This window comes from Vipera berus, assembly GCF_964194415.1.
Source record: "Vipera berus genome assembly, chromosome: Z".
In the NCBI taxonomy this organism is placed as follows: Eukaryota; Metazoa; Chordata; class Lepidosauria; order Squamata; family Viperidae; genus Vipera; species Vipera berus.
Window position 1 is genome coordinate 121,887,356 of NC_138205.1, and position 12,618 is coordinate 121,899,973.

Consider the following 12,618-nt stretch of genomic DNA (forward strand, 5'->3'; position numbering starts at 1 on the left):
GTAAATCAAGATTCCAATTCCAAGAGAAAATGGAGATCAGCATTTTCCAGTTCACACTCACTTAACATTGAGAACAAATTTAAGCCATTTAAATGAGACAAAGACTAGAGAGAAAACAAGCATACAGTAGTCCCCATTTAGCAGCAATTTGCAGTTACAATACTGATGAAAAGTAACTTTACAACCAATCGTAGACCTTGTGCAGGTTTGGAAAGCAAAGGAAAGCTGAAGTCAGATTGTTAAGTGCAACCACAGTTTCACTTACAATGAGGGGGAAAATTACTTGATCCCCTGCTGATTCTGTACACTTGCCCACTGACAAAGAAATGATCAGTCTGTAATTTTAATGGTAGCTTTATTTTAACAGTGAGAGAGTAACAACAAAAAACCCCAGAAAAACTCATTTCAAAAAAAGTTATAAATTGATTTGCTTAAGAGGAAGCACATTAAGGTCCTGGAGTGGCCTAGCCAGTCTCCCGACCTTAATCCCATAGAAAATCTGTGGAGGGAGCTGAAGGTTCAAGCTGCCAAACGTCAGCCTCGAAGCCTTAATGACTTGGAGAGGATCTGCAAAGAGAAGTGGGACAGAATCCCTCCTGAGATGTGTGCAAACCTGGTGGCCAACTACAAGAAACGTTTGACCTCTGTGATTGCCAATAAGGGTTTTGCCACCAAGTACTAAGGCATGTTTTGTGAAGGGGTCAAATACTTATTTCACTTATTACAATGCAAATCAATTTATAACTTTTTTGAAATGCATTTTTCTGAAATTTTTTGTTATTCTCTCACTGATAAAATAAACCTATCATTAAAATCATAGACTGATCATTTCCTTGTCAGTGGGCAAACGTACAAAATCAGCAGGGGATCAAGTAATTTTTCCTCTCACTGTAGCAACTACTTTGTTTAATGATTGAATTCCCATTCACAATTGTCATTATTAAAGGAGGCCTACAGATAGTCCTTGACTTACAACCATTTGTTAATAACCATTCAGTTATAATAGCACTGAAAAAAGTGACCTATGGCAGTTTTTCACACTTACAAGACTGGCATGCCATAGTCATGTGATCAAAATTCAGGCACTTGGCAACTGGCATGTATTTATGATGGTTGCAGTGTCCCATCTGATCACTTTCCACAACCTTTCTGATGAGCAAAGTCAATGGGGAAGCCAGATTCACTATGTCACTAACAACTGCAGTAATTCATTTAACAATTGCAGCAAGGTTGTAAAATGGGATAAAACTCACTTAACAAGTTCCTTGCTTAGCTATGGAAATTATGGACTCAATTGTGCTTGTAGATTTTCATGCTACTATTTGTAAGCTCAACTCTGATAACAAAACCAACCCTGTTCACAGGTACTCTTATTCAAAATAATATATTCTTCCTCTCTTGAATAATACTTTTGCACCCGGCTCTGGATAATGGATTCTGGGTTTCATCAGCTTAGAACTGTAAATGGGGAATATCGAATATATAACATGTATAAGTCCAGTATATTATATACCACGTTCTATAGGGAGATCTCAAAGTAGAAATTTAGAGATAGGTTCCATATAACGTTTGTAAGGCAGGAAGGAATCAGGAACAAAATGGCACCATATCACAGTTTTTATTTTTCGGCAACTGCATTCTCAAGAGATGACTTGAGTTGCAGATTTCTTATTCCTCCTATATGGAAGGCGAACACATCTTCATTTTTGGGGTGTTGTGAGCAATACTGTGTGTGAAGCAATAGCTACCTGTATTAAGTCCATGCAGTGAAGGAAGCATGGACGGTTCCATGATTTTCCGCATTATAGAATCTCATCCAAACATCCACATTCATTTTAAGAAAGGACCAACATCATGATCAGGATGCATAACTAGTCAAATGATAATAGCTGAAAGCCCCACTTGTTTCTTTGGAAAGCGATTGCGCTAATTTATCATGTGAAATAATTGAGATGAAATGGACTATTCGGTCAAGTAGCATCCAACAATAAGGCTTGGAACTTATTTAACACTTCCTTTGATTTCACTTTTTTAACTTCACTTGTGCAATTTTTTAATTTGATCTCTCCAAATACTGATCAAATTTTTCTTTTCCCCAAAAAACACTCACGCTGCAATTCTATACATTTTTAACTGAGAAAAAGCCAAACTGAATCCTATGAGATATACTTCTAAGACTAAATATTTAGAACTACAGTACCACCACATTGATTGCAATAGGTTCTTTTAAAAATATTGAAAATATTGTCCTAGAATAGACAAAAAAATCTTAATTTTTATTTAGGAATGATCTAAATTTTTATAATTTACGTGTCTGCATCTCCATTACTTTAATGTCGCTTTGGTTTTTAACTAAGCAGATGTTTAATTAATTAATTTATTAATTATTATGGCTGTAACAAATTAGCTAGAAGACAAAATTATGAAGGCAGGTACCTTAAAACCCAAGAGAGGAGGTCGTGAGCAGCTTGTCACAAACTTGAGTAATTTACGTTTTTCATCATCAGTGAAACTTTCAACTACTGTCCAAAATATTTTGATTACTGGATGATCTGCAGAATAACCTCCTACCATTTTAAAAAAGAAAATAAAACTGCATTAAAACAGAGTTATCTACATGATTAGAAAACAATTATTTTTGAGGCTATGGCTGGATCTGAAAAACAATGGATGGAAGGATAGACTAATAAACAGTAAGATTTTGTAAGCTTTACTAATAGGAGGCATAAAAATAGTTAAAAGATCATATAATCATTTCTTTCACATACTAATTAAGGGATAACAATATCTTAAAACTAAGGGAAACATGTTGCTAATTTGTAGAACTACTCATTCCTTTTTGTGTATTACTGCACATTATGTTAATATATTTTTGCTACTTCTGCTCTTTGATTATTCATCCACCAAACGAGTGCATGTGTGGGCATGCATAAAGAGTATAACCATATAATTTATTCTTCTCTTGACATCAAAGAGAATTAATCATATTCAACCTCCCTGGCTTAGATTCTTTATTTTTGTCCTTCAACACCACCTTTATTTACCATGTACTTGCCTGAATAGTTTGTGAAAGTTTTAAGATCCTCTAGACTAATTGGAACCTGGGCTCCAGAAATCAAAACCTGGAAGGGTTGGAGAAAAAGCAGCATATATGTGGTTAATACATCTAGGCAAAACATTATCCTTAATTTTCTTTAAAGTTGCTGAATGCATCATTTCCTCCATTTGGCTGGGCAATTATACCTGTATTTCTTGTTGATCGAACATTCTGAGCCACTCAAGATTAACAACATTGGCAAGACCTTGTCTGAATGCCAGGCAATGCTGTCTGATTTGTTTATTTAACCTGTAGTCTGCCACAAGATGGATGTAGGCGATTCGGTTTGCACTAGTGACAGGAATATCCTTTCCTCCAAGCTTCAATTCAACCACCTATAAAAAACACAAACATCTTGTATCAAATCAACCCCATTCCCTCTAGACAAATTATTTTTCCCCTAGCCCAGGGGTAGGCAACCTTGGCTCTTTTGTGACTCGTGGACTTCAACTCCCAGAATCCCTGAGCCAGCATGGCTGGCACAGGAATTCTGGGAGTTGAAGTCCACGAGTCATAAAAGAGCCAAGGTTGCCTATCCTTGCCCTAGCCCCAATCACCTTCCATGACGTTGTGCTGATGCAGCAACTCACACACCAATCTTCAATAATTATGAATACATTATTTTTATATGGCACTATCAATACTATCAATGAGTCTATGCCTGGAAGGGGACATTTTGGCTAAGAAGAAAGGAATATGGCCCGTTGGTCACGGCATTTGCCACTAGATGGCAGAATGGAACAACAGGGATTCCGAAGAAGTTTGATTCAACAAACTTTTGTTGATGTCAACCTCTGAAAATATCTCTGGATAAAAGATGGAAAACACACATTCCCTAAAAAAAAATACTTCAATGCCCCAGCCAATCCCTCATTTCAGCTTTATATTATTTGGGGGGGGGGGGGAGACACCGAAGTTTGCTAGGAATGGAATTCAGGATTTTGACTGAAACTCCTGCAATTTTTTGAAGTTTAGCAAATAAATATTGGAATGCACCTTGATTTAAAAGGAACTCTCTAAGAATGTACAAAATAGTTTTTTGCACTTAACAGTTATTTTGGGTGGATTGTAAACAAGCCAAAATGTGTATGCTTTGAGAGTTCAAATCAGGACTGAAAAAGTGTTCAAGTTGAAATGTTTTGAAAGTCCAGGATTAGCTGCTACGATTGAATACTGGCTATTATTTTAGTATTCAATCGTCCATATAGCGTGGGGGGGGGGAGTGTGATATGGGTAAGGGGCAAAGTGAAGAGACCACTGGATTCAAGGCAAAGCAGTGCTTCCGCTGGAACAGTGGTAACTAGTAGTAAATGCCTGGCAGCCTTCCTCTGCTTGGCACAATGACCACGTTTGAGTCAGTGTAGCAAGGTTTGTGATCGTTACAGTTGAACAGAGCATCAGGGATTCCTTCGCCCCTTCCGTCCCCCCCTCCCTTGCTACAGCTCCAAAGAAATAAACCCTTCCCCCCAATCTGCTTATTTCAGGAAACCAATTTTTTCTCACTGGCTTCTGCATACTCTAGCTGAAAGCATTGTTAGATACAGGTACATTAAATGCAGCCTTTCCCCATTGTCTTTAAGGTTTTTTTTCTCTTCCCCCACCATTCCCTCCCTCCTGCTGAACAAGCTACCACCAAAGAAAGGGGCTGATCAGAGGCAAACTGGTACCAGGTTTCCTGGTCAAAAGAAGGAAGGGCTGGAGGCTGATTTTAGTCGTGAGGGTAAGGTGGGGTGAGGTCCGCGAAGGGCTGAAGGCTGAGGAAGTACAGACAGTAGTGGTGCCAGTGCTTTATACAGCCAATCCCTCTGTTGCAAGGTTCAGGACTCAGGGTGGTAGTAGTACCCAAAACAGGCACATTGCAACCGTGGAGCACTTCAAATTTACATCTGTAGCCATTGGAGAAGGGAATCCAGGCAGTCTGGGCCCTTAAGCAGCTACCTAGTTATCATCCAGGTGCCCTTCCACTTCCAGAAGTCCTGGGTGAATTGTCAAGTAGCAGTAAGTTCTTAAGCAAAGGAAGCTGGCTGCACAGGGGTGCCCCTCAAAGCACAGGATGCACGCTATAGCTGATAATAGCTCCAGATGGCCAACCTTTCAGCACAGTGGAGGATTCTGGCACTTCTTCCATCTGACACTCAATCCGGAACTAGCTGTTCTAGAGAAGGGACATATTTCCTGTGCCACCATGGAAGAAGGAAAGTTGAGACTACTTCAAGCAGCAACTTCACCTTGGAGACTCATTGTGAATGAGTATCCCTAACCTCTCCTCACCATACACACTGATTTTTGTTGTTAGTTGCGAAGTCGTGTCCAACCCCATGGACAACATTCCTCCAGGCCTTCCTGTCCTCTACCATCTTCTGGAGTCCATTTAAGCTCACGCCTACTGCTTCAGTGACTCCATCCAGCCACCTCATTCTCTGTCGTCCCCTTCTTCTATTGCCCTCAACCTTTCCCAGCATTAGGCTCTTCTCCAGTGAGTCCTTCCTTCTCATTAGGTGGCAGCTTCAGGATCTGGCCTTCTAAAGAGCAGTCAAGGTACAAATGAGGGTGTATCTGCTGCTGTAGACTTCAATATCTCCCTTGGTGTAAAGCCACAGTTGAGTGCGTACTGCTTCACACCATGGCGTGGACAGATGAGGTGATATATCCCACTCACCCACCCTCAGGATTCCCACAATTGTGTGGAAGTCTGTGAAGCATATGGCAGCAACACTGATAGGAGTATGTATTTATTGGGATTATCATCCTACTGTGTTAGAATACATTAATCAATTGGAAGAATATGCTAACGAATAATTAACAGTCATTTAATGCAACCTTCTGTATCAGCACAGAAAAATCATTATGAATTAATGGAGAGACCGCCTATAAAGAAGAACAAGTCCAAATTTCAACTGAAAGTTTTTAACCACAAGCTAGCTAGCTTAGCTCTCTCTCTCTTTCTCTCTAACTGCATTATAGAATAGAACATTCAAATTTGAAATAAAAGCGCAATCACGTAAATTGTCTGTCTTTGACACTTTAGCAAAAAAAAAAAAGTATCAAATAGTACCAAAACAGTAAGACATTGAATGCTTTGATTCCAAATGGCACAAACAGCGATTATTCTGTCAGTGCTTTATCACCATGGCATCTGAATGCAAACAGTGCTGGGAAATTAATAGTTAACTGGCTGTAATAGACAAGAGAAAATATCTTACCTGTGCCTCTCCCAAATCATTGTTTACCACGGTAAAGTTCAGCCCAAGTTCTTCCACATCGCCTTCATAGCTCTTAAGAAAAAGGAGGTTTTTGTACATTTCAGGATCCAGAGATGCCAAATGATGAATGTCAACCTCAGCACTTGTCCCCAGCAACTTGGAGAGGAAAAAACTGGCAAAAGGAAGCTCAACCAGCATATTTTCATATAAAGCCTTTTAAAAAAGTATAAAGAAGATTGAAAATCACTCATCTGACATTCATCCAGCAGCAGAAGAAGGAAACGCATGATTTCATTTCCTGGGCCTGCTGGAAAAAAAGCTCATGGCCCAAATGTACATACAATATTCAGTAATCCTTAGTCAACGATCATCACAATGAAGCATATACACACGATATGATCGACGATAGCGTTGTGCAAGAAAATTAAGGACATGTAGCAGAAAAAATATAATTCTAAAATTATATTTTTATGTTCAAGTCTTAACTATTTACAGTAAAAAAATGTGTGTATGAGGGTGGAGGTTCGTTCTCCGGGCATATGGAGAACAAACTTCCACTCTCCTGCTACACACAAGCTATTGGTATTCGCCACTATTACAAAAAAATGTATATTCACTTAGTCCTATTTTATATGCAGCAATCGTACGTGAAAGGGGGTTGAATTTTGCATTATGTAAATTATGAAAAACTGCAAATCCATTCTTGTTATTCATAAGTGTATTCAGCTCCGGGGACTCATAGAAAGAAGCAAAAGAGAAGTTTAGTCTTGAAAAAATCCACCTGATTACAACTATATCATACATTTTTTCCCTTTTAGGCTTCATTTTTTCAGTTTAGATACTGTATTCAATCCTATCTCCATCTATAAAAATTTCTATAATATGTATCATAATTCCTATAATTGTATTTACAATGTTCTTAATAATTGAATCTGATTTAAGTATGGCATCAGTGTGTGTGTGTGTGTGTGTGTGTGTGTGTGTGTGTGTGTGTGTGTGTTCAAGTCAACTCAAAACAGTTTTTTCTTATATATCACATAGTACACACTTCACACAAGAAATTTTATTTTATTTATTTATGGCTTCAAAATAGATTTTTTGGGAAAACTTTTAGCCATTTTCTAAGATGACACTGTGGCTTTGCTTTTAATTCTCTGTATTACAGGCATATATTGGAACTGAAAAGCTATCTCCTATTATTTCCAATCCCACTCTTCAAAATTTGGGCAACAAAGGTCAAGAAGAAGCTAAACTTTTATTATAAACATGTAATAAAAGCAAAGAGCATCTACTGATGTCATATCAAATATATTTTGATACCTAGCTGCAGTGAGGAAGTTTAGATCTACCATCACCTGGAAAGTGCAAACAATAAGAGAAAAACTAAGGAGATATTCCACTAATGCAACTACAGGATTTTTAATAAAATCATGACAAATGAAACCTTCATCTGTGTAGCTGAATTTAAATTTGTAGTCATTGTTCTGAGTTTTAAATCAGTAAAAGAAAAAATCTCTCTCTCTCTCTCTCTCTCTCTGTGTGTATGTGTGTATATATATATATATATGTGGATCTTTGGTCATTCGGGTTTTTTCCCGCGTAGAGTTGAAGGTGTAGGAGCAACGTTTCGACGGAATCCCATCCATCATCCTCAGGCTGGTGGCTTCAGCTTCCTTCTTCTGGGAGAAGCATGTGGTAGTGGCCCAGAAGAAGGAAGCTGAAGCCACCAGCCTGAGGATGACGGATGGGATTCCGTCGAAACGTTGCTCCTACACCTTCAACTCTACGCGGGGAAAAACCCGAATGACCAAAGATCCACATACAAACACCCGCGAAAACCTCAGAAAACATATATATATATATATATATATATATATATATATATATATATATATATATATATATATATATATATATATATATATATATATATATATATATATATATATATATATATATATATATATATATATATATATATATATATATATATATATATATATATATATATATATGTGTGTGTGTGTGTGTGTGTGTGTGTGTGTGTGTGTGTGTGTGTGTGTGTGTGTGTGTGTAAATTTTAGACTGCTAACAAAGAATTAAAGGGAGACTGATATGCATTTCAAACTTATTTGTTTTCATCAGTCATTTGAAATGCATATCAGTCTCCCTTTAATTTTCATTTGAAATGCATATCAGTCTCCCTTTAATTCTTTGTTAGCAATCTAAAATTTACAAATATGAGCTGTCACTGTTGTGACTACTGCCTGTCGATGGCCTTGTTAGGCCGAAGCAGGAAATAAAGATGTGTGTGTGTGTGTGTGTGTGTGTGTGTGTGTGTGTGTATGTATATGTATATGTATATGTATATGTATACGTATATACACACACACACACAGAGAGAGAGAGAGAGAGTGAGAGAGAGAGAGAGAGTGAGAGAGAGAGAGAGAGAGAGAGAGAGAGAGAAAGAGACACACACACAGAGAGAGAGAGAGAGAGAGAGAGAGACAGACAGACAGAGACAGAGAGAGAGAGAGAGAGAGAGAGAGAGAGAGAGAGAGAGAGAGAGAGAGAGAGAGACCTTGGTACAATTCCTTTTTGTGCCTGGGTATATCTCAAAATGAAGTCTTTAAAGTAGCATTCCCCAATTGGATGCCCTCCAGGTGTTCTAAAAATTTCTGGGAGTTGCAATTATAATTCCTCTTGAGAGAATCAAGTTGGGAAAAGTAGCTTTAAAGCATTTAATATACTAGCCCTAATAAATGATGGTTCTAAATACTATGATCACATCAGCTAAATGGATTGTAAATTAAATTTCCAAAATGTATGCAACTGAAATACAAATGTAGGCATAAATCAAGGTATTTTTTAAACACAGGTTAATTACACAGATTCAAGAACTGTCTATTTTTTATGCAAAATAATCCACTTACCATTTTTCATATGAGTCTTAATTCTTAGCCTATATGCAATACTGGCTCCTAGAAGCCTATCAATAACTTCATGTCAAGAGAAAATAGCAATAGGTATATTGAAGCAACCTGCTTGTTATTTCTCAAGTGTCTACCTTTTATGAGTGTTTATTGCTGGAAATTGTGCCAAAATGATTTGAAATAAAAAGGATTAATTATACTAGAAGCTTTTTAATATAAGTGAGTGCACTAGCAATGCAATTAATGCAAATTGTGGTACTATCAGGAGAATAAATGTGAACAACATCACAGGCCATTTCTGTTTGCTGCCAAATAACTTTAGTAATTTACTACATTAAGAATCAATAAAAAAATAATGCTTTTCAAATGCATCTCCATCAATCTTCAGGTAACTCCATAGCAAACATTTATAACTTAATCTAAAAACCATATAAAGCATTTTTAGGCCACCTGGATTGTGGAAACTGGACTATCATTTAATTAAATACTGATTTCCATAGCCAGATTCCACCAGTATATTTAAAAAAGCAAGAACATTAAAAATACACCGTAAGATGGATAGTTAATATTCCAATTAGTGTAAGAGCTAAGTTTTGCAACATGCACCTCTCAAATGTACAATCGTTCTTTGTTAAGTGAGCTCTGTACTTTTCTGATGGGGAGGTTAGGGTTGCGCACACACAGCACAAATGCCCCCTTTTCTGGAGTTTTGTTGGCCAAATCAGTCACGCTTTGAAAACATCCCCTTTTCTAATTAAAACATACTTGAAAAGAAACTTTACATTAAATGAACTTCTGCCTGCCCAAGGGGCAGAGTTTGTTTTCAGCATTAGCTCCAGAATGCAGAGATAGGAACGTACATAATTATTCCACCTCTCAGTGCTTCTAAAACAGCCAAGGATTGCTTGCACATAGATCCATAGTGGATCCATACAGCATAATTCAGGAGAGTCACAGGAAATTTAAAGATATGAGTCACCATTTCTTTATTTAGAAATGATCTATATAATCTGCAGCTGAATGAGGAGTTACTAAAGTTACGAATGCCCCCAAAAGGTCCTTCCAACTCAGTTCAGAAGTTCCCATGGCTGCCTCTACCAGCACGGTCACATGACCCCACTTTAAGTGTTCGGCAACCAGCTTGCATTTAAGGCCATTTGCAGCATCCAGCAGTTGTGCGACAGCAATTTATGACATTTTTGCAAAAAACTAACATTTATTTCCAGTTGCAGCAAAAATTGAACATAGCAAATGATGGGCTTGCTTAACAACCACAGCGTTCATTTAGTGGCCATGGCACTTACTTAAACAAAGACAATGGTCACTTAGTGACCTTTGGGGAAAAAAAAAGGTTTAAAATAAGTTCAGTCATGTGATCATCTGCCTTATAACGGTGATAAAACTATAATTGGTGGGTATCATTACTAGTCTGTATAGATTCTATTTGGGATTTTTATTTTATTTATTTATTTATTTTATTACATTTATATACCGCCCTTTCCCGAAGGACTCAGGGCTGTTTAAAGGGTGATTAAAAACAAAATACAAAAGTTAAAAACAAATTTAAAAAAATTATATTCGTCCCTGCATAAGTAAAACCCCAGTTAAAATTAAAATTAAAATAACTAAAATTAGAATTCTCAGCCTGGGCCAGAGAGCTCGAAGAGCCAGGTCTTCAGGTCCCGTCGGAATGAACGGAGGTTGGGGGCAGTCCTCAGCTCCACTGGCAGCTGGTTCCAAAGGGCAGGCGCACCCACTGAGAAGGCCCTACCCCTGGGTGTCGTCCGCCGGCAATCTCTTACCGGTGGCACCCTGAGAAGACCCTCCCTGTGGGAGCGCACCGGACGAAGGGAGCTTGATGCCGGCAGCAGGTGTTCCCTCAGATATCCCGGACCCAAGCCATGTAGGGCTTAAAATGCACCCACACAATTCAATCAAGGTATTTGGGATGGGTAGGGCTCACTGCAAGGAAAAGAAGACTTATCTTTGCACTAGACAACTACCAACCATTTTCACTGCAATCAGTCTTCAAATACAGAAGAGTCCTCGACTTATGACAGCAATTGAGCTCCAAATTTTTATTAAGTGACTTTTGCCTCATTTAATGACCTTTCTTGCCTTGATTATTAAGTGAGTAACTATAGTTCATAAGTTATCAATCAGGTTGTAAAGTGAATTTGGCTTCCCCATTGATTTTGCTTGTAGAATGTCACAAAAGGAGATCACATGACCCCAGAATACTGCAACAGTTGTAAATATGAACCAGTGGTCAAGCATCTGAATTTTGATCACATGATCAAAGGGATGCTGCAAAGGTCATAATTGCAAAAAAAAAAGTTCATAAGTCACTTTTTCCAGTGCCATTGTAACTTTCAATGGTCACTAAATGAAATGTTGTAAGTGGAGCACTACCTGTACTTCCTCTTGATCCATCATTTTTAGTGACTGAGAGAGCATTGCTGGAAGGAGGTGAAGGAGAGGGGAGACCAATTCTACAACCTTAAGGAGTTGATTGTGAATCAATCTTTTTTATTTTGAAAGCTAAATCTTATATAAAACAGATCAAAGCTCCCTAATTCCTACATACTAGGCAAGCTGAAAGTATAAAAATGAATGCTATCGTAAGAGAATGCCGAAGACACTTTTTGATATAACCAGAACAAAAAAGAATATAAAAAGAATACTAAGGTCATAGCAGAGCAAGCAAAATTATCTACAAAGTTAGAATCTCTTCAACTGCAAGACAACAAAGTGTAGCTGTGCCAGATATGCCAAGAAAAGCTTTCTAATTATAGCAAAAGTAGAGTTCTCCTACATAAAATTCAGATTAAGAAAACTGAGTTTCCTTATTCTGTTTTTAAAAATATTTTTACTGGATAACAAATAGTAAAGTACACACACATTTCACAGCAAACTACTCATATTCCCAAAAGACGAGGCACAAAAAGTTAGAATGTAAGCTTTGCTCACACCAGGTTCACTTTAATCTTTACCATTTTCAAAATAACAAAACCATCTATTTAAGAAATAACAACACCCAAACCCAACTTGCTCTGATATACCACACTCTAGCAAAAAGAGAAAATGCATTTGTTGCCTTACGTAAAACAAAAATTACTCAACATGTAAACAAAAAATAAGAATAACCTGATATTTCCATTATGATAAATACAGGTAGTCCTCAACTGAGAACAGTTTAGTGACCATTAGAAATTATAATGGCACTGAAAAAAGTAAATTATGACCATTTTTCACACTTATGATGGTTGCAGCATCCCTGTGGTCACATGATTTAAATTTGGGTGCTTAACTGGTTGATATTTATGACATTTGCAGTGTCCTGAGGTCATGTGATCAGATTTTGCGACCTTCTGACAAGCAAAGT

The 12,618-nt window shown here is 37.6% G+C and overlaps 1 protein-coding gene across 2 annotated transcripts in view; it reads right to left on the reverse strand.

Annotated features, from left to right (window-relative positions):
• UBE3C (ubiquitin protein ligase E3C) overlaps positions 1-12,618 on the reverse strand; it is a 73,613-nt gene that overhangs the window by 8,044 nt on the left and 52,951 nt on the right. For both annotated transcript variants that reach the window (XM_081344075.1, XM_081344074.1), the window contains exons 19-22: positions 6,301-6,513; positions 3,244-3,432; positions 3,056-3,122; positions 2,437-2,567 (exon numbers count right to left, since the gene is read on the reverse strand). In XM_081344075.1, coding sequence (XP_081200201.1) covers positions 2,437-2,567; positions 3,056-3,122; positions 3,244-3,432; positions 6,301-6,513 — 600 coding nt within the window. The remainder of the gene's footprint in view (positions 1-2,436; positions 2,568-3,055; positions 3,123-3,243; positions 3,433-6,300; positions 6,514-12,618) is intronic.